Consider the following 23,694-nt stretch of genomic DNA (forward strand, 5'->3'; position numbering starts at 1 on the left):
ATGTTTCTGTATTTACAGACGAAAATTTTTATTATAAATAATGTAGTAAACCAATTCGTAAAGATATCAACAACTCAAATTAGAAAAAGCGAAAGCAAACTTTGTAGTTTTCAGTACTGAGAATTTTCTTTTTCTAAAATTGCAGAATGCAAAAAATAAATAAATAAATAAAAAATATGACAGGACTTAAATATGGCCCTTTAGAAAAAAGCTTAGTTGCTTTGATGTATTGCAGAAGTTATCCTTCCATAATTTGTTATAATTTTGATATTTTGCCAAAAAAGCATGTTCTGAATTACAAACTTTACAGTTTACATTTGGTTGACTCACTTTCCGAACTCACTTTTTCCTAAATTTTAAACTACCCATTTAAGGTGAAACAGAATTTTTCAGATAGGGTCTCTCTCGCACGTCTTCTTAACACAAACTTATCAAAAAGGAGCTTTCCTTTATCTGAGAGAAGGTGCGAAAGTTATTTTACAGCATAATGCGTCAAATCCGTTTGAAATTTCCGCATAATACAAGCTATTATGGAAAACCTTGCGAACGAAAAATCCGTAATTTTAGACTTTTGAACTATCTTTAATAGTTTAACTTACTCCTTTGATACTGTCATCAAAGCCGAATAAGGTTGACTCCCTTCCAATTGAAGATTGATGGCAAGCTGTAAGTCGCATTAAAGAAACTCGCCACCACTTATGATGGATGACCTATCGTTATTTCCTCCCGATGGACATTTCTCTACAACATTGTCACATAAAGGCTTCTAAACATCCATTAATATTTTTTGCTTCAATAGTATTCTTAGGAAATGTGCCATAAACTTTCTGAGAGACCTTTATCATGGGAACAAAACTCAGTGTAAGATGTGGGTGCGGAATATGTCACAGGCTGTTGAAAGCATTCGAGTCCAATCCATATTTTTCATCGAGTGACCAGTTTGATTTAATAAAAGCTGTTTTAATTATTTATGAGAACGACAGGAATCATAAAAGAAACATTCGAAAGAGATGTTGAATATCATCGAAAATGGAAAGATGTATCGTAATCTGAAAATGGTTCACATTAATTTTTAAAGAAATACTGTGCAATATTGGAAAGGTCTTGAATTTTTTCTCTACAACATTGTTACAAAAAGGCTTCTAAGCAACCGTTAATATTTTTTGTTTCAATAATATTCTTAGGAAATATGCCATAAACTTTCTGGCGGTACTTTAACAAGGGAACAAAACTCAGTGTAAGATGTGGGTACGGAATATGTCGCAATCTGTTGAAAGCATTCGAGTCCGATCCATAATTTTTGTTCGAGTAGTTTATTTGAATGAGTAAAAACTATTCTAATTATTTTTGAGGAAGTCAAAGATCACAAATGAAACATTTGAAAGAAGTGCTGAATATCACTGAAATTGGGAAGATGTATTTTATGTGAAATGCGCCCTAATAATGTTCAAAAGAATATCAGGCAATTACTGAAAAATATCGAATTTTTCAAAATTTAAAACCAGCTTCACGTCCTAAGTAGAAAAGCGCAAGGCTTCTAAACATCCATTAATATTTTTTGCTTCAATAATATCCTGGGGAAATGTTCCATAAACTTTCTGAGAGCTCTTATCATGGAAACAAAACATCATAAGTGGTGCAGAATTCGCCTCACGATGTTGAAAGCCTTCGAGTCCAAACCTTGATTTTTGCAGGATTGACCCTTTGATTTAAAAATAATATTATGATCATTTATGAATGATAAATACTATTGTGATTATTTATGAAAAAAGACAGGAATCATAAATGAAACATTTCAAAGATGTGTTGAAAATCATCGAAATGAGACGATGTATCTTAATGTGAAAATGAATCTCATAAATGTTCGACAGAATGTTATGCTATCTAAGGCAACCAGTGTCATGAAAAAAGCATGAAAGTGAAGGGCTTCAAAACATTCATTAATATTTTTGGTTCATATTCTTAGTTAATGTGTCATAATCATTCAGGTGGAGATTTATTAAAGGAACAAAATTCAGTGTAACATGTGGATGAGGAATATCTCACAAAATATTCAAACCTTCGAGTATAATCCATGATTTTTGTTCGAGTGACCCATTTGATTTAATAAAAACTATTTATAACAATTTATAAGAAGAACAGAAATTATCAAGACATCATCGAAAATTCGAAGATGATTCTTAGCCTGAAAATGATTCCCATTAATTTATAAAAGAATATCATGCAATCTGATGAAAGGACAAAAAAATTATCAAATTTTAGAGCCAGTGTCATGCCCAAAATATGAAAGTTTAAGGCCTTTAAACATCCATTTATATTTTTTGTTTCAATAATATTCTTAGGAAATACGTCATATGCAATGTTGATGCATATTACTATTATTATTGCTGTTGAAAACGGTTTTTTATTTGGTATCAAATCGATTGCGAACTTTTGCAATCACCTGTTACAAGGAAAAAAAAAGAAAAATAATTCTAATAATTATTTAAAGGTCAAAAAACGGTGCATATTATTCCTTATGATTTTTATATATTGAGTTCAAAAATGTTATTCTACATATTTTCTGTCATAAATAAATAAAAAAAACAATTCAAAAACTTCAGACTTTCTTTATTTATCTATTGATGACTAATTGAAATTATTTTTCAAAGTTGTATAAATTTCCAAAAGCAGCACTCAAACCACTCAGCTCAAAAATAAACTCGAACTTTAAAACTCGTAAAGTTATTTCGAGAAATAAAATAAGAACTGCGATTGAATTTTCGGGCTAATTGATTAAGCGAAAAATTTTTATAGCTGTGTCGTTACCTTCTCTGCGCAGTTTTCGAAACTTTTAAAAGGGAACTGGAAAGCCCCACTGTGTTCTTTTTCGTCAGGAAAATTTTACTCTCTCTGTCGATTTTATGTATCCATCTTTCCTCATCCCCCTACAATCTTTAACTCTACATCGTGATTAAGTGCTAATTAAGAAGTTTTAAGCGAACGGTTCGGGAGTTTTAATTAAAACTAAATAATGATCTAATTTTCTCCCAACGTCATTCTCTTCTATAATAAAGCGGAGAACAACGTTTCAGCAAAGTATAATTAAAGATTTCTGACAAAGATTTAAGCATTTTGACTTCCATTTCAACCTCCTAATCACTTCAATACCTATATGATTACTGTAACTAATGAACACTTAATATTAAGAATACATTTTGGAACGGTAGAATATTTCTGTTCAAAATTTTTAACCCCTGCCTGCTATGCCTTGTTTGAGGTTACATTCTCTTTTTGAGTCTATAATTTTGACATGACTTTGAAAGTTGACTTCAATAAAAGTAAACGCACTTTCCATAATAAAAAAGAAATAAAAATGTAACGCTACTTTAGTGAATTAATCTTTGTCTTTATACTTGTAGGAATTTTTACCTCATAAAGCGAATAAAAACTTTTCAGGAAAGTACAAATGACACTAAAAAAAAAGAAGAAAAAAAAAGGAGGCGGAAATATTTTGAATGCGTAGTGGCTGCCATGAGCTGGTGGCAGTACTATGTGGGATAGTAACCTTGAGTAATTAAACACTTTGCCATTTTAGTAACCATGGATCAGTGGAACGGGAGACAGCGTGCGTTCGCCATAAAAATTGTTTTATAAAAACAGTAGGGGAGAGTCGGGTAGCCCCGCCCACTTAAGGAGTATTGCTTATATTTCTGTATAATATTGAGTAATAATCAATATTTTTGTATGTTTCTATTGTTTTATTATCCAATTAAATAATGCAAAAAGAATAAACCAAAAAAAGAATAGTTTTACTTAAAAAAATAGAAATTTAAAAAAACATGTTCAGTTCTTTTCAAAATGTGTCGGGTAGCCCCACCCAGTTACACAAATTATGTTTTTTGACTTTTTTTTCAGGTGCAAATGAAAATGACCAATGTATTGACAATAGATAAACCTCAGTTATCATTTTTATCATAAATACTTCAGTATTACTTGAGTATATCACAAATATTTTATCATAAATACTTGAAACTTTGAAAATAATCTTTTTTTAATATAACAATTAATATCCGCTGGCCCATTGACTTGAAAAAATATTCAATACATATGAAGTTGACTGTGGGTGGGTTACCCGCTGGGCGGTGGTACCCGACACTCCCCTACTAGTTTAGAAGATGAGCAGAGGGAGTTCCACCGTTTTTACAACTTAGGAAGCCATGATAATGTCCCATCAAAGCATACGTTAAAAAGTGCACCCGCCCAAGAACTCTGGATGAGATAAAACAGAGAATTCAGGAATGAAATTCACAGTATCCTAACTGAGATATTGCAGCTGTCAATGAGAAATCTCAACAGCAGATTTCAAGAATGCATTCGTACAGGAGAACATCTAAAGGACGTATTTCTTTTAAAAAAATGATAAATTCCAATAATGTTTCTTAAATAGTAATTTTTGGTGTTTCAATTACCATGAATAAAGTGTTTTACTTCCATTTCTCTAGCGTCTTTTTTTTTTTTTTTGGGATTGCTAAATAGTTCCCGTTTTTTGTATCACCTTGTATAATTAAAAATTGCTGCCAAAGATATTTATGCTTTTTGACTTCCACTTCAACCTCTTAATTGCTCTGGTACCTATATGATTACAGCAATTAATGAGCAATTAATATTAAGAAACAATTTAAAACACTGGAACTGACTTCTTCAAATTTTTTTAACTAATGACTGATATGCTTTCTTTGAGATTGCATACTACTTTGCAGACATAATTCTGACATGGATTTGAAAGATAAACTTTAACGTTATTTATAACGTAAGTAAACATATTTTCAAACGCATAAATGGAAAGAAAATTTTAATGTTAACAGACTACTTTAATGAATTTGAACTTTGTTTCCAGAGTTAAAGACTTAAAGTAACTTTTACCAAGAAAGAGAAGACCAACTTTACAGTAAGTATTGGTAGCAGAGATTTTTATGCTTAATGACATCCATTTGTACCTCCTAATCATTCCGGTACCAACATGATTACTGTAATTACTGAACACTTAATATTAAGAATATACATTTTAGAATTTACTTTTTCAAAATTCTGAACCAATGCTTGTTATGTTTTGATGTAGACAGCAAACTGTTTTGAGGACTGTAATTCTGATAAGGATCTGAGACGTAGACTTCAGTGTTGTTGATTACGTTTGAAAACATATTTTCAAAAGTTATTGAACTATCTTTAATGAAAGGAATGTTATAGTTTTGTGTAAAAAGTTTTTACTTCACCTAAAAAGATCTCTGGAGCGAAATACGAAATGTAAATTTAACAAAAAGGGACACAAACCGATCTCTTCCTCAGATTATTGGATCATATTTTCAAGGTTTAGATAGCAAACTGTTTTGAGGACTATAATTCTGATAAGGATCTGAGACGTAGACTTTAGCATTGTTGATCACGTTTGAAAAAATATTTTCAAACGTTATTGAACTATCTTTAATGAAAGGAATGTTATAGTTTTGAGTAAAAAATTTCTACTTCACTTAAAAAGATCTCTGGAGCGAAATTAACAAAATTAACGAAATTAACAAGGGACACAAACCGATCTCTTCCTCAGATTATTGGATTATATTTTCAAGGATTTTAATTAAAAAAATTGTAAGAATGCATTTAAAAGAAGTTTAAAAATTCAGTTATAGATTTAAACAAATATAAAGCAACTGAAGAAAACTATTTCTTGTCAGGAAGATAATGTTTAAAAGAAGGTTATAATTAAATATATCATGCAATCAAATAATTTTCTGTCTAGACAAAAGCTGCTTTACCGAGATTCGCGTTTTCCACTTGTAAAGCGGCATTCTTAAATTCCTTTTCTTATTCCTTATATTACTTATGGTGCATGGAGCCAAGAAGATTAATTTTATCTTTTGTTAAATTATATGAATTTCGTTATATTTGTTATTAAACAGCATATTATATTTGTTTTTTTTTTCATTGTAATATCATTTAGAAGAAATAAACAAAATACGAGATTAATAGTTAATGCTCCGGTTCAATATATATAATTATTGTTCTATATTCAATACATTACTTCTTCTGTTATATTTGCTGCTCTAGATGAATGAAAATGAATGCTTTTGATTCTGTTTTGTGATATCTATTTTTTCTTGTATCTATCATTTAAAAATCCTATTAATCTTACTTTTTCTAAAAAAATAATACATATTTAATTTTTACCTACATATCAATAAGTAGATTACTTATAGATATGAATAGCGCATCTATTTCAAAATAATTATTAAAAAATCGATAATTTCTTGTGTGGCCATAAACTTTGATGATTTACAGCATAAAGAATGAACGCTGTGATAATAATCTACTCTATAATATAAGTAAGGAAACTATTGAGATAAATATTATTGCTGGGAAATAATTTATTTTTATCTTCAATCAATTTTTTGCTGTAAATTAAGCAGGGAAAGTAGTTTAATATTATTTTAATGTGATAACTCATCCGCTATGACGTCAGGTACGGTTCTCTCACAGATTATATTGGAATTTAAAACTATCGACAATCGTATTTGCAACTGTCAGCGTATTAACTCTTCAAGTTGTGTGGGTTTAGATATTGATTATAACTACGTTGCCTTTTTGTTGTTTATTCAGCTTGACTGGTGTAAGTATAAAAAACTACTCTCAAGATTAAACAACACAAAATTATGTACCTTTAATTTCTAATTTTAAAATAATAAATAGAAAAGGGAATATAAATAAAATATATAATTTCTTTACTCCAAATGAATTCCTAAATAGTCATATACAGAAATCGAAATTCATACACAGAAATAGAATGTTTTTCTTTTCCATAAACCATTTGCTTTAGTACCATTACTTAGAAGATCATGTAGGATTAGGTAAAACAAATACCTTCAACCTTTTTGCCTTTACATCTTTATCTCCCCATTTCTTTTTATAATTTAATTTCTTCCATTCCCTTTCAATTCTCTTCTACACTTCAGGAATCATTTTTTTATTTTCTTACCAAAACCCAACCCCTTGAAAGTAAAAACCAAATCATCTTAGGTTAGGAGTAAACATCCAATCAGAAATGAAACATCTTTTGCCAATCATATAATTAAAAAGGGGAGCTCAATGTTCCACCCATATGAAACCTCACTGGTCAAAGTTTATCCTTAATCCTTTATAGTATTTTTCTCACAATTTTACCCAATACATAAACGTCGTCGCATCAAGTAGGTGATCCTAAAACAGAGTAAGACCAGAAAAAGATTTTATATAAAATCTCTACTTTAAGTAAAGAAAGGGCAAATAAACAAAGAATAGAATTATAATTATTAAATTAAAAGAAGTTAATTTTATATATAAATTAAGTTACGATATAATTGAATATATCGTAACACTTCTCTCAAATATTTTCTTTTATCTTTTATTTTTAAACTTGCATTTTTACGATGAATTTCTTAGTGAAATTACTGTTTTCAGGATTTATTTTTCCTTATATGATCAAATATTTTGAAACATTTCGTACTTTGTTTTAAAAAAGTTCCATAATTACTCTTCCAAGCTGTATGCCACTTATATTTTCGTATTTCCCCTTTCCTAAAGCTATTAAAAACATTCTTTCAGACAGCTTCGATTTATTTCTCCCCAAAAAGAAAACATTCTTACACTTTCTTTACTTTTTATTAAATGAAAAAAGCAACTCCAAGCACCCTCCTGCCATCAAGCACTCCAGAAGTGAGCCCAGCAATTTTTCTGATCCTCGCTAACTGAAATCTATCAAATAAAAATGATCAAAGCCTTCCACATAGCACTTGACAAAGCTCTCGCCTGATAAATTGTCTCAATACTGACAAGATGTCAAGGGTCAGTGTAAGTTTGAAAGAAATAAGAAGTCGAACAAACAATAACCTATATACTTCACAGTGTTTGGTTCAAGACTTCAGCTTTGATATCTGAAGACTACAAACAACCTCCCCTAATCGATCGATAAGTCCATAAAAATCCCCTACACTGAATCAGTTTTATGTCTTCCCCCTACATTATGGGTTTTTACACAGCCATCTCCTGTTCTCGCGTGCCAGAAACATTGAGTGCGTTTGGTTGAAGGCGTTACTTAAGATTCAATGGCCATACTCTGCGAGTAGTTACTTTAGTTTATTTTGTTTTCTTTTTATGAACGCTGTGATGAGGAGTATATGTTTAGTAATCTGATGAAGTAAGGCCTGAGGAAAAAGTGAAGTTTCCAGTTTTGAAATTTGATGAGAAAAAGTGATGAACAAAATGTTTTTGTTATATAAGAATTCCAAAAGAAATTTAGAAAATGGAACGATTTGTTTCTAGTATTTCTGCCAAAACTAACGAAAGTTTGTTACTAATCTGTAAAAAGAGTATATATAGCAATAAATTCTCATTTCCGAACACAATATAATATCTTATGACATTACATGTTATATAATTATTTTAGTTTCTTTTTCTGAAATTAGCACTTTCTCTACATCAAAAAATAGATAAAAATTAACGGACTAATTAAACAATGTTATTTAATTTTATGAAAAAAGGTATATATTTGTTAAAAAAGTTCATTTTAAAAAAAAACAAGAAAAACTTTAAAAACTTTCATAAAAAAATATCAATTACACAAACGCTGTTAATTTTCAAGTTAGTGAGTGTTCCAAAGAGAAAAAAAGACATTTAAAGAGAAATGTGATCGCTGACTAGGGTATGAAGAATGGTAAAAAGAAATATTTACAAATTGATCCACTGATTCGCATATTCATTGATTCGGTCCATAATCTCATCAGTCGTAATTCATTAGCTAATTTATACACTTTCTAATTAATTCATTTACTTATTCAATAATTTAATTACTTATTCCAAAGCTCTTTTGATGAGTAATGCTCTTTATAGAAGTAATAATTTTTTACCTAAAAAATTTAATTTATTGCTGAAAATAGGCTCTGAGTATTTCTCAAATTGTTTTATTTTTAAAACTTATTAGAAAAAACAATCCTGAAAACTTAGCTGAATGAAAAAGATTAATTTTATTTTTAAATATTTTTTTCTTAGCTTTGAAAATTGATTTTTTTCCAGGTGGTTCTAATTTATATTAATAAAATCAATTTCATAATCCTCTTTATTATCATAATTATTGCGAATTATTATAATTATTATTATTTATCATTAATATTATTAATTATTATTTCAGAATTATTATAAATGAAAATATGGTAAAACTAAACATATTAGATGAAACCGTAAAAAACAATACTAAAAGATTTTAATGATTCAAATATTTAGTTTAATAATATGAACTGATTTTAGTTTAACAAATTTCATCATAAATTTTAGCTTTAAAATGGCTGAAAATTCCAAAAATATTTTAAGCAAATGTTTGTTTTGTAATAAAAAAAATTATCAATACAAATGAAATAATAGGACTATTTTACTCATATTTATTCGTGATAAAAGTGGCTTCCTGGTTTATTAATAATAATAACAACAATAAACATTTCTAAACAGCAAAACTCGAATAAAAGTAGTATTTTTTTGCAACAAACTCTAATAAATCAGGAAGCCACTTTTATCACGAATAAATATGAGTAAAATAGTCCTATTATTTAATTTGTATTGATAATTTTTTTTATTAAGAAACAAACATTTGCTTAAAATATTTTTGGAATTTTCAGCCATTCTGAAGCTAAAATTTATGATGAAATTTGTTAAACTAAAATCAGTTGTATATTGTCTTCTGAAAAAAGCATACACTTAAAATTACTAAATTATTTATAGATAAATAATAATTCAATACTTCAGTTGCATAAGACAAAAAATGAAAAATAGTTGTTTTTTGAAAAAAACATTAAAGAAGATGATTCACACCATATTTCGTTTTATTTTAAAATTATTTGCATGGTGTAACAGAGCGGTATAGAAATAAGTCCACTCTGTAGACTATCAGGTTTCTTGGGATCAATTTATGGCTATATTTCATGTTCCATTTCCCAATCAATTATGTTCATCGACGTTAAGCATTTAACTATTTTTTTAATCGTTATCAACAAAACATAATGCGGAAAATATCTTTTTATTATAAGGATAAGACCGGAAAACGACGCTCATGACAATTTGAATAATTTTAGGTTAACATACTCAAGTAACATTACATAAAATCGTAAGTATTGTAGAAATTTAAGGAAATTATCAGNCTGATTTTAGTTTAACAAATTTCATCATAAATTTTAGCTTTAAAATGGCTGAAAATTCCAAAAATATTTTAAGCAAATGTTTGTTTTGTAATAAAAAAAATTATCAATACAAATGAAATAATAGGACTATTTTACTCATATTTATTCGTGATAAAAGGGGCTTCCTGGTTTATTAATAATAATAACAACAATAAACATTTCTAAACAGCAAAACTCGAATAAAAGTAGTATTTTTATTGCAGCAAACTCTAATAAATCAGGAAGCCACTTTTATCACGAATAAATATGAGTAAAATAGTCCTAGTATTTCATTTGTATTGATAATTTTTTTTATTACAAAACAAACATTTGCTTAAAATATTTTTGGAATTTTCATCTATTTTAAAGTTAAAATTTATGATGAAATTTGTTAAACTAAAATCAGTTGTATATTGACTTCTGAAAAAGGCATACACTTAAAATTACTAAATTATTTATAGATAAATAATAATTCAATACTTCAGTTGCGTAAGACAAAAAATGAAAAATAGTTGTTTTTTGAAAAAAACATTAAAGAAGAAAATCCACACCATATTTCGTTTTATTTTGAAATTATTTGCATGGTGTAACAGAGCGGTATAGAAATAAGTCCACTCTGTAGACTAGCAGGTTTCTTGGGATCAATTTATGGCTATATTTCATGTTCCATTTCCCAATCAATTATGTTTATCGACGTTAAGCATTTAACTATTTTTTTAATCGTTATCAACCAAACATAATGAAGAAAATATCTTTTTTTTTATAAGGATAAGACCGGAAAACGACGCTCATCACAATTTGAAAAATTTAAGGTTAACATACTCAAGTAAAATTATATAAAAACGCAAGTATTGTAGAAATTTAAGGAAATAATCAGATTTTCTGGATTAACTCCATGCATTTTTTAGTTTGGAAATAGATAATTTTTAAAAATGATAAAATGAAATAATATGTAAAGAAAATAATTTCTATGCAATTTATCGACTTTAAGCATTTAACTATTTTTTTCATCGTTATCAACAAAACATAAAGCAGAAAACATCTTTTTATTATAAAGTAAAGATAAGACAGGAAAACGACACTCATGACAATTTGTATAAATTAAGTTTAACTTACTCAAGTAAAATTATATAGAAACGTAAGTACTGTAGAAATTTAAGGAAATAATCAGATTTTCTGGATTAACTCCATGCATTTTTTAGTTTGGAAATAGATAATTTTTAAAAATGATAAAATGAAATAATATGTAAAGAAAATAATTTCTATGCAATTTATCGACTTTAAGCATTTAACTATTTTTTTAATCGTTATCAACAAAACATAAAGCAGAAAATATCTTTTTATTATAAAGATAAGACAGGAAAAAGACACTCATGACAATTTGAATAAATTAAGTTTAACTTACTAAAGTAAAATCATATAAAAACGTAAGTATTGTAGAAATTTAAGGAAATAATCAGAGCTTCTGGATTAACTGCATGATTTTTTTTAGTTTGGAAACAGATGATTTTTAAAAATGGTAAAATGATAAAAGGAAATAATGCGCAAAGAAAATGAATACTATGTAAAATAAAATTTATGATAAAAAAATAAACGAATAATACATAAAATTAAGTAAAATGAAGTTATACAAAAACGTTGAACTGACAGAAGTTATCGGAAATAATAAGATAGCACATTATTTTGGGATAATATTCACCTTGAATTTTCTTGATCAAAAATGGAAAAATTATGAGATTGATGAGACAAAAATTTTTAACACAAATACTATACTTTACACTGTTAGACTTTCTCGGGAAAGATTTATTAAATTACAATTTATTTAATTGTTATTTTACGATATCCAAGCAAAGAAGTATAATAATTATGAATAAAATGGTATTTAAACTGTTAACTGCGAAAAAAACCGTTTATTAACTGCTTTCATATAACATGGTTAAACAACTAGAATTTTATCACAGAATTAGGCCCACCTAATAAAAAGTTTTATTTCAATTCATTTAAATTATATATGTAAAACAATATTTCCTCTATTCCCATTATCAGATGAAAAGTTTCCAGTGTAATACACTCCTCAATTTGTGACTCTGGAGTATTAGAGTACGATGAACTCATTCCAGTATAATTGGTATCACGTTAAAGCTGACTAAAACAAAAATGTCTAGTATTTCCACTATCTTAGGATCGGTGGAAGAATCAGATAAACTAATTAAACTACATTCGATGGTTCATTTGATAAAAATCAACTCAAGCAGCACCTAACTTCAATGTTAAATTTCTTTTATACGATTTTGAAACCAAGGTTGTAAATGGCCCAAATAAACCATATAGTTTTGTTTTAGTTGTTTTTTAACTGTTTGTAAGCGGTTTCAAAACCGTAAAAATAAAAAAAAAATTTCTTTACCGTAAACGTATGGTTAGATAGTCAGCTGCCTATCATGTTACCGTAATTTTAAAAAGAAAATTCTAACAGTATATAAAATAAAATAAAACGACTGAAAAACATAGGCCCGACTAAAGTTTTCTGAATTAATGAGAAATCAGATTTTTCTGGGGAAAATTACCGTGAACTCTCTGAACCAAAAATAGATGATTTTCGAGATAGATAAAAAGCGAGGAACCATTAAGATGTGGGTGCGGTTGGCACTTAAAAGAATAATTGTTAAGCAAAACACTTTCCTTGCTATTCGTGTCCAAAGCATATTTAGATTCGCATGAAATAGCCATAATCGTAAAGATGTTTTACTTTTTTTTTCCTTAAGAAATGTGTAACTTTTCCCAAACTAGCAATTTGAATAACATAAGCCTTGCAAGAAATGTGCTGTACAGCTAATATCAAGGATAAAATATCAATTTTTCGTCAGAATAAATAAGGTAAAACATAAATCACGCACTGAATTTCTTCAGTTAATTAAATAAGTCTGTTTTTAAATTATAATCCTGAATGTTATTAAACTGAATTGATGGATTTCTACGGTGGTATTTGAAGTAAAAAATAATCTTCATTTAAACAAAACTATCAATCCCAAATGTCGAATTATTTCGTTTTTGTATGTTGAACATGTATCTATTTTAAATTACCATAATTTTGATTTTCAAAAAAAAAAATCCTGTATTTTATTATACAAGTGGAACTAGACTGGAACATTTAAAAAGTCACTACAATTCATAAGTTGCTTTCCAACTCTTTCATTTTCAAAACTTTATTATGTAACACACTTCTCTTTAATTTATAGCATTGCTGTTACATGCGCTGAGAAAAAAAAGTTATGATCAAAACAATTTGAATATGGTTATATTTAGCATGTTTCCGGCTCAAAGAAAACACCAAAAAACTCGGTAATTTTTACCGAACCGCTTTGACAGTTATTTCGGTAAAATTAATAATAAATCATGGTTTTATAACCATGCTGTTTGGTGATAAATTTTGTGAAATGTGGTAGTTTTATCACAATACCTTAGATAATAGCATAAAAACCATTTATTTACTTCCATATACTTTTCAGTTTGTTTTATAATTTATTAAATGAGTGGTAAAATAATAAATATAACCTTAAAGCTAATTTCCTCCAAACCGATACCATATTAATTGAGAAATTAAAAAGAGAATGGTTTAAATGTTTTTTAATATGATGTTTATTATTATAATGTTTTTTGTTATGTATATTTCGGTTTTTATTATTAAAATTACTTTTTTAACAAAAATACCATTACCATACACACCTCGTGTAGAAAATTTACAGTTTGATAAGAAAGATGAATTTTTTTCTAGAAATTAATAATGGCATAAAACCATTTATTTGCTTTCATATACTTTTCAGTTTGCCTTATAATTTATTAAATGTGTGGTAAAATAAGAAATATAACTTCAAAGCTAATTTCCTTCAAACCAATACAATATTAATTGAAAAATTAACAAGTGAATGGTTTAAATGTTTTTTAATAAGATGTTTATTATCATAATGCTTTTTGTTATGTATATTTTGGTTTTTATTATTAAAATTATTTTTTTAACAAAAATGTCTTTACCATGCACTATGCCAGCACCATAAAATTTACAGTTTGATGAAAAAGATTCTGGAGTTTTTTCATCTTTTACAAAAATAAACTGTTACTTTTTCTGTTTTGTTATACTAATTTCAATTATTAAGTAGTATTTATTCAAAGTTAAAAAAAAATTAAAAAGTGCATGATTGTAATAATCTGCATCTTCCTCACTTAAATGTAAGAAAACATATTTGTTCACATTTTATTTTAACATAATAAAACTTTAAACTAAAATTCACTTACCAGTAACGTCAAGAAATATTTCTTCTGATTTCACTGTATTGAATTGGCCGTTGATAGTGTTGGATGCCTGGCAGAGGTAAATTCCCTGGTAGTTGTAAGTGACGTTCTGAATATAAAATGTAGCGTTATTTGTCCGCTCTGACCAAACAACTGCATCCCCTCCTATTCGCTGAAACCACGAATATCTGAAAGAGACAGAATTATATATACTTCCAAGGATTTCCTTGTATATTTATTCCAAAAAATAAATCAGCAGTAAAACATGTAAAAATATGAAAATAAAGTTTCAATATTCCAAGCATATTTTTTTAACCTGAAATATCTATTTTTGAATTAATGTTTAACTCGCTCTGTAAAAAATGGAAGCTCAAATATCACGAAACTTTCTGCGTTTTTGACGAAACCATTTCATGGTATATGCACCAACTAAATATAAAAGTGACAAAATAACTATCACTTCCTCGAGAAAAGGAATTTCTTGAAAATTATATAAATATTTTGTAATTCTTTTTTTCTACAAAAAAAGAAACTCGTAATGCTTAATGTATTTAAACCTCCATAATAATCATGTCACCCAAACAATGGGATAAGGGCAGAGAAATAAACTACACCTATACCCGAAGCGGAGTTCGAACCTAAGAACTTCCTGATAAGTGGTCATATGCTTGACCACCATGACAGTTCTACTTATATGAACCCTTTACTTTCACTTATATATCCATTCTAGTTCTAAACACTTTTACTTGTTAATAATCGAAATTTCAATTTTTTCAACCTAATTTTTACATTTTTTGCACATAAATTGATCAATTATTATTTTAAACTGATGAAAACAAAAAAAAAAATGATTTTGATAGGTTTATAAAGTTAACTTTAACATAGTTAACGAAAATTTTGTTTTTTTGAATAAGTAAAGTTTCAAATTTCTCAAAACTTTTTCTCAACATTTTTTAACATATATGGTAGGTTGGTGGTTGGTTGGTACTAATGCCACTTGCCACACGGGCAAGCCTACTTGGTGAAACCGAGCAAATTTAAGGCAGAGTGTGCGATTCTTGCTTTTCAGTGGCGCCATCTGTGGCCAAGAATTCGACTTCCGTCACAGCATACGTCAAACCTGTTTACAAGGAGGACCCATTCATACATCCATTCATTCATCCACAGATCGTAATTTTGATCTGAATCAGAGAACGATCGGTCTCCAATCCAGTACCTCAAGAGGTATTGATTTGTTATGGGAACATGGAGAACTTTGCGACTCAACAGAATTTTTGCGTGCACCAGTCAACAACTACACGGGGAGTCTTCAGCCGGCGGGGTTCGAACTCTCAGACATGGGCCCAGCGCCCTACCGACCAGGCTGTCATTAAATAAAAATTATAACAAAGAAGAAAAAAAATAAACATATCAATTAAAACGATCAAAATTTCAAGTTTTTCTACAAGTTTTCATTTACATCGTTTGAATAATAATTAATCAATCATTAAATAAAAATGATAATTTAAAAATGAAATGAATATCTTCGATGTTAAGTTTAAGACAGAAAATTATTTGCTCTTTATAGAAAACAAAAAGCATAATTATAAAGCAGTTTTGCATATTTCTTTCTTAAATGAAAAATAATTAGTTGATTAGAAATTCACTGAGAAATCTTGGGGAAAACCTAGAAACATCATTAGATTTCGAAGATTCGTTTAAAATTGCTCAAAATATCTATTCATTAGTTCCTCATTAAGATGATTTCTACTATATTTAAAGATCAAGCAGTAGTTGAAGAAACTAATTAGAAAGAAATATTTCTCTACTTAATATATTCAATTCTGCTTAATATATTGTACTCACAGTCAGTCAAGAACAGTTAAAAAGGAAGCAATTACTGCGTTTTATAAATGAATCAATTTTCGATTTAATATATTTATATGTATGTAAAAAGATCTTCAAAGTATGGAGATATTTTAAGTAATTCCAATAGAATTTATAAACTGATATATCTTAATCGTGAATCACATTGAGACGACAGTTCAAAATTTAAATGATATATCAATGCTTTGCCTAATTTTAAAAAGAAAGATTGATGCTAATTAAAATCATTTTATGGAACTAATTTATTTTATTTCGTTTAAAAGTTTATAATAAATTTTCGATCAATTTATGAGTAGCGATCCTTAAAAAAACAGCCATTAAAAAGTTTTTAGTGTCCATCTTTATTTTTGAAATTGATGCTAGAGTAAATTTTGTTCGTATTATTTTATCATTTTGACCAAGCAATGATTTCCGATAGCATTCCTGAAAAAAAATTTGATTCGGTCCCTGTATTTCATTTTAAAAATGATTGATACTTTTCGAAAAGCATTATTAGATCTAAATTCAGGTTTAAAAATTTCCATTTATGATTTAGAACCAAATACTACTTTCTATCTGCTATGACTTGACGTATCATAGGGACAGTAATACAATTTATTTTTATTTCCACATCCATACTACGAGTATCCACTAAATGACTGATCCATTTTGAATGTGAATAAAAAAAACATGGTTTGAGGTAAAAATGATCGCCAATTCTGGATTGTTATTAGAAAAGCAACAAATTTTAAATAATGCATTGTGTTAAAATTGGTTCCAACCTGCCGTTCCAGACAGAACGTCTACTGGTTTTTAGTTAAGCGTCATTGATATACGTTCGTGCTAAGGCTTGTTAAGCACAGACGGCGCATTCTCTTCAGCAATGAATAGTTCTAGCAAATTATAGTGTTGTGAAAACCAGACGAGGTTTTCAACGAGAATTTAATGTGAGTAAAAAGTTGGAAAAAAAAACATGACAGCTTTTTTTTTTTATTTTTTATTTTTTTTTTATTTTTTTATTTTTTGCAAAATTTTAACGGTTTGGAAGGGCGAATGACGATCGGAAATGAAAAGTAAGGCCACCGCATTCATCAATCAATTGCTGAGGATAATTTTCAGGCAATTTAATAGACGATTCAAAGGCGGGGTCGGTTGTCTGGCAGAAAAATTGCAACTAAGTGTGGACTACAAAAATGCTTGACGCATAAAATCACGAAAAAGAGTTTGCACCTGAAACCATTCAAGATTCAGGCTTGTCAAACTCTCAATATTTGCACCAACGAGTCCTCTTCATGAACGTATTGTTTCAAAAGATAGATGGTAGTGATATTGACGCTGGATCCATTTAATTTTTCAATGAAGCCTACTTTTATATATCGACGGCTTTAAGAATAAACAAAATTGGTGGTTTTGGGGAAAGGAAAATCCCCAAATTATCCGTGCATTGCAAAAAGTCACGGTATGAGCAGTTCTATCCTCGAAGAAATCATTGGGCCTTTTTTTCATAAATCATACAATAACTGCAGCACGATATCTTGATGTTCTGTATGGCTATGTTGCCATACACAATACCTTGGTGGTTTCATATGATTCATCGCGGTTCATGCAAGATGGTGCTAGACCCCATCGAACGTCTGCAGTATTTGATTTCTTGGATGAACATTTTGATGTTTGTGTCATTCCATTAAACCACGTGATTCATATTGAAAAAGGAATAACTAGTCTCCCTATTCGCCGGATTTGAATCTTTTTCATTTATTTTTTTTCTCTATTGTCACTTGAGAGAGGAGTTGTATCACCAAAAGTTCCAAACTCTTGCGGACATCAAACATTATGTGTGTAATACATGTGAGTTCATCTCGTCTGAAATATTGTCATGAGTAAGTGCAAATATTGAAATATTGTCATGAGTTGTTTTGATACTACGACAAATTATTGCTTCAAAGGATGGTTATTTTGAAAGTATTGTTAATTAGTTTTAAGATACCAACACTGCCTAGTAGCGAAATTTGGAACTATTTTTAATACAATGTATTTTTTTTTAAATTTCTAATAACGATAAATATATGAATATTTGTATTTATTTGAAAAATTTTCTTTGAACAATAATGAACAACACTCAAAAACAACAATCAAGTTAAAGTTTATTTCTGGTTTAATTTTTATTTCTGAAAATAAATATTATTTTTTTAAAAAATGATTTCGTTCGTTGCCTTTCAATTTTGTCTAAAAATCTTTTTTTTTATTACATCAGATCCAGCATTTCTTAAATTCAATTCTGCTCCCACTTCATCTTACTTTTTTTAAGTAAATGATATTTTGAGAAAAATATTATTAAATTCTAGTTCATATCCAAAATTTACTCCATTTTGTTAACAAATGTTAACTTTAAAAATTATTTTTAGAAATAGAAATGTAAACTAATTCTTCCATTTCTATCTTATTTGTTAAAATAAGATTAATATGATAATAAACATGTGAATCTTTGTATTATTTTCTTTCATTTAAGTCTAAAAATAAGTTTTGATAAATTTTGCACTAGCTTTCTTTAAAAACTAAAAAAAATCTATTTCCGTGTTTATTCTTCTTTTATTGATGATTACTGTTTACAGAAGTATATTTTGTTTTATCATTCTTTTATTTGGACTTAATAACTTTCGATTACTTACGAACAATCATTCTTTAAAAACAAATGTTATTTCAATATCCATGGTAATATTTGAAAAAAACATTGATATTTTGGGGAATTATGAACATATATATTTTTATTTCAATCCAAAATCTACTTGCGATCAATATAGAACTAAGTCTTTTTTTTTAAAAAAAAAAGAAAAAAAAACTTTTTTTACGTTTCTTATTATCTTTAAAAAAATTTGATTTTTTGAGAACTTTCTGATTTGTTGTGATATATTTTTTTTCATAGCCAAGGAAAAAAATTACTTTCAATTGATTTAGAAGTAACCGGTATTGTTTTTTTTCGTTTTGTTTTTTTATTTACTTTAAAACCAAATCAATTTTTATGATTCGATATTTTCTAGCCTATTTTTTCTAGCTCTATATCAATTCTAAATTTTCTAGCCTGGAAAAATAATATTATGAGAAAAATGTTTTATTTGTATTATTTTTTTTTATTTCCGTCAAGCAATAATACATTACAAAACACCTGTTTCGGAAAGAAACGTATTTAAATTTGAAAAATAACACGAAGCGCATGCCGCATTTTCAAAAGAAATATTTTCTCAAAATATCTCGATACATTTTTCTTCAAATAAATTGGTTTTACAAAAGCTGTGACGATGCAAAACACCTCGTTATATTCGATTGGGAAGAATCCTTTACGTTTTAACGATCTATAAAAGAGAAAGATATATTTCTGACGTGATAATATACATCAAAAATGCACCAATAAGATGTTACCACTTAACGCTGCAGGCATAACATACTTATCCCTTTCAATATCCAAATGCAAATAGTGATTTGTGGAAATTTCAGGATTTACACAATTGGCTGTTATTGTAAACTTTCAGCTTAAAGAAGATATTTTTTGGTCGAGGTTTTCTAACCTTAAACTACAAGTAATTGGCAATATATCTATGTTTATGTTATAATTCTTTAATCTAAGACCACAATGTTTATCACGCTACATTAGAAAATTGATAAATGAATCTTGAATTATAAGGCAGTTAAAGATACAGATGCACTTTAAAATTTTTAATGTATCTTAAGATTAAATTTAGAGTTCGCATTCATGTCTGGCAAGTCTCGAAAATGGGTGTCTGTTTTTACGCTCTTAAGACACGTCAACTGTTACTTCCTACCAATATATTTTTCCAAGAAAGCGAAATTTTAAAGCAGATTGTTCTTGAGAAATTAAGATGCTTTTAAAATAACCGTACTGTATGGTAATATTTCTGGTAAAAGAACATAATTCTGGTTAAAAAAAATAAATGGTATTTGAACAATTCACTTGGTATGGTAACGGTATTTGGTAACGGTCTTTAAGTACTTAAACCATACAAACGGTAACGGTTTACCGGAAATTCCAATTTTCATTTTTATTCTTCTTATTACCACTCATTTAGTACATAACATTTTTACATAAAATATAAGATTAAAAAGTAAATTAAACCAAATAAATGATTTTCCTGCTATGTTCTAAAGTATGATGATACAATTGCTGAATGTTACCTAATTTACCAAATATAGTATTATTAATTTTACCATAAACATTACAAAAGGACTTCACCAAAAATTACTGAGGGTTTTGGTGTTCCCACAAACACGGTCAATTTTACCATATTCTGGCAGTTTTAATCTTACTTTTTTCTCAGTATACTTTACATCAAAAGTTCTATCGTGAAATGTCACAAATAACTCATTGATATTTGGTGCAGTGACGCACTAAAAACATCTCCACTAGTTTTCACTATTTTTGATGCAAAGAAGTTACCCCTATTTGAGGTGTTTGCTTAGTAACACAAAACATTATTGTATCAACTAGATATGACACACATACGAGTCAATAACAATATTTTAAATTCGAAATTATAAGTTAAGACAATTAGCTTAGGATACCTACGCACACCGATTCGAAAAATGAGATTATTTGGAAAATCTCAAATAGATATATTACATACTGAATATTAAGATCGAACTAGAATCGTAACGAAATAGAAAAAGATAGAAATTATCTAAATACGCATAAAATGAAAAAATATTAATAATATCATAATAACTGATGAGAATTGTTGAAACGTTATGATTTGATTAATAACACATGATTTACCAAACCATTAATACTACACCACACAACATGATTATATACATAACACATGATTACCACAGCACTAATAAATGATTAATAATCAAANCACTAAAAACATCTCCACTAGTTTTCACTATTTTTGATGCAAAGAAGTTACCCCTATTTGAGGTGTTTGCTTAGTAACACAAACATGATTACCACAGCACTAATAAATGATTAATAATCAAAATAGATTTATATTCGACTGCCATCAAGGTAGGCTAAAACTAAAAATGATGTTCCTTTGTTACACTTTTGAGTTGAAATATATATATTAATTTTTAAACAAATACTTATTAATTTTCTTTTAGAAAAAGGTCAAATATATCCTACTTTATTAGCTATGTTACATGAAACGATTTTTTTTATCGAATTTGAAAATATTATTATATTAAAAATATACAGAAAGAAAATGAACATTTTGTCAAAATAACGAATGTCGGAAACAGTGCAAATCGACCGAATCATGATTAGAATCATGGAAGGAGAGTACTTTAACTACCACGCCAAATTTGCACAATACAGAAAGAAAATAAAAATTTTGTCGAAATAACGAATGTCGGAAACAGTGCAAATCGACCGAATCATGATCAAAGCCATGGAAGGAGAGTACTTTAACTACCACACCAAATTTGAACGATACAGAAAGAAAATAAATATTTTGTCGAAATAACGAATGTCGGAAACAGTGCAAATCAACCGAAACATGATTAAAACCATGGACGGAAAGTACTTTAACTACCACGCCAAATTTGCACAATGCAGAAAGAAAAATTTTTTTTTGTTGAAATAACGAATGTCGGAATCAGTGCAAATCGACCGAATCATGATCAAAACCATGGAAGGGGAGTACTTCAACTACCACATCAAATTTGCTCGATACAGAAAGAAAATAAATATTTTGTCGAAATAACGAATGTCGGAAACAGTGCAAATCAACCGAATCATGATCAAAACTATGGAAGGAGAGTACTTCAACTACCACATCAAATTTGCTCGATACAGAAAGAAAATAAAAATTTTGTCGAAATAACGAATGTCGGAAACAGTGCAAATCGACCGAATCATGATCAAAACCATGGACGGAGAGTACTTTAACTACCACACCAAATTTACACATGCTAACCAATGAAATAAATAGCAATGCAAAAAAGTATCTAAAAGAAAGACCCTTTAGATACATATACAGAAAAAAACCCCTGATGTTTTCAAAAATCGGTTAACTAGAAACTCGCTCGTTATTTTTCAGCAAGGACTTATCTTTTTTATTGGACTTATCTTATGACAAGGACTAGATTTTTGTTTATTTTTTAGTATTTCACATTTTTGTTTTCTTTTTTTTACAAAATATAGTGAGCATTTTTTATTCCGTTGCACTGTAGAACTTCCGGCTCAAATTACGACACAAATGTTACTGTAAAATTGGATCCCATGGTGAAAATAGAAAAAAAAACAGGCATTCATGGTGCCGGTACAGATTACTGTCATTTAATCCGTAATTTTTTATAGTGCATTTTGTTATCTAAAGATTTAAAACCATATATTTATGATAAAAAAATAAACTATTTGCATACTTCTTGCTAAAAAGAAATGAATAGCGAAAATGATTTAAATTATAGTTTCTCACAGGAGATAAACATATCAATTTATCAAAATATCACCAGACAAACAACTTATTATTTTCTTCAGCAGAATCATTCAAAATTTTAAATCTTTTTAATCCAGATGTTGTTGAGAACATATGAAAAAATTTGATGGATAAGAAACGATTATTCTTCATTCTTCAAGCTCGGAAATAGAAGAAGAATAAAAGAATAAAACAAAATAAAGAAAAAAAGGGGTGAGCGTATTTTTCAGGCGAAAGACGCGGCGATGAATATGCTTTTAGCGTGTCAGGAAACATTTCATCATTTTTCATCATCCCTCACTAACTTTGACGGCTCTGAATCGAAATAAATAAATAAATAAATTATGCTTTAAATAAATGGTTTCGGAGATGCTGAAAAAATAAACAAAAAATTTTTTAGAAAGTGGTATGAAAATTTTTTGAAAATAAACTGCATTCATATCGCTGCTTTTAGCATAGCCTTTGAAGATTTTTCGAAAGTCTTATAAGAAATATTTTATGATATTTGTGCTTTATTTAATACGTTGATCAAAATAGCTCTATGTTTATGCATTTTTAATCTAGAATTTGTTAGATAAGCAATACGTTATAATTTTTTTGACATCATATAAAATATATATATATATTTTATTTATTTATTTATTTTTTAACGTGTGTTTGGGAAATTTCTTTTGTCATAAAACTAATGATTTTCAGAAACGAACTCAGTCTTATCTGTTTATTTTTGAGGCTAGTAAATTTCTGGAGATCAATAAAGTATTTCCCTCTTATAAACAATTTAATTTCTTTAAAATACACTGCAAGAAAATAAATGGAATTTCAACTGAAAAAAGCATTGTTTTTCGCCGAAAAAAAGCTGTTCAAAGATAATTACGAATTATCATTCTGTTTTTAAACCTTATCCACGGGGTGCAAAA

At 28.2% G+C, this 23,694-nt stretch overlaps 1 protein-coding gene across 4 annotated transcripts in view; it reads right to left on the reverse strand.

The window, feature by feature from the left end:
* LOC107440873 (irregular chiasm C-roughest protein) overlaps positions 1 to 23,694 on the reverse strand; it is a 155,361-nt gene that overhangs the window by 16,653 nt on the left and 115,014 nt on the right. For all 4 annotated transcript variants that reach the window (XR_006225823.2, XM_043047972.2, XM_043047971.2 and 1 more), the window contains exon 6: positions 14,505 to 14,689. Coding sequence is in view for 3 of the 4 variants with exons in the window: in XM_043047972.2 (XP_042903906.1) it covers positions 14,505 to 14,689 (185 nt within the window). In the remaining variant the exon portion in view is untranslated. The remainder of the gene's footprint in view (positions 1 to 14,504; positions 14,690 to 23,694) is intronic.

Source organism: Parasteatoda tepidariorum, chromosome 10 (assembly GCF_043381705.1).
Source record: "Parasteatoda tepidariorum isolate YZ-2023 chromosome 10, CAS_Ptep_4.0, whole genome shotgun sequence".
NCBI classification, from domain to species: domain Eukaryota; kingdom Metazoa; phylum Arthropoda; class Arachnida; order Araneae; family Theridiidae; genus Parasteatoda; species Parasteatoda tepidariorum.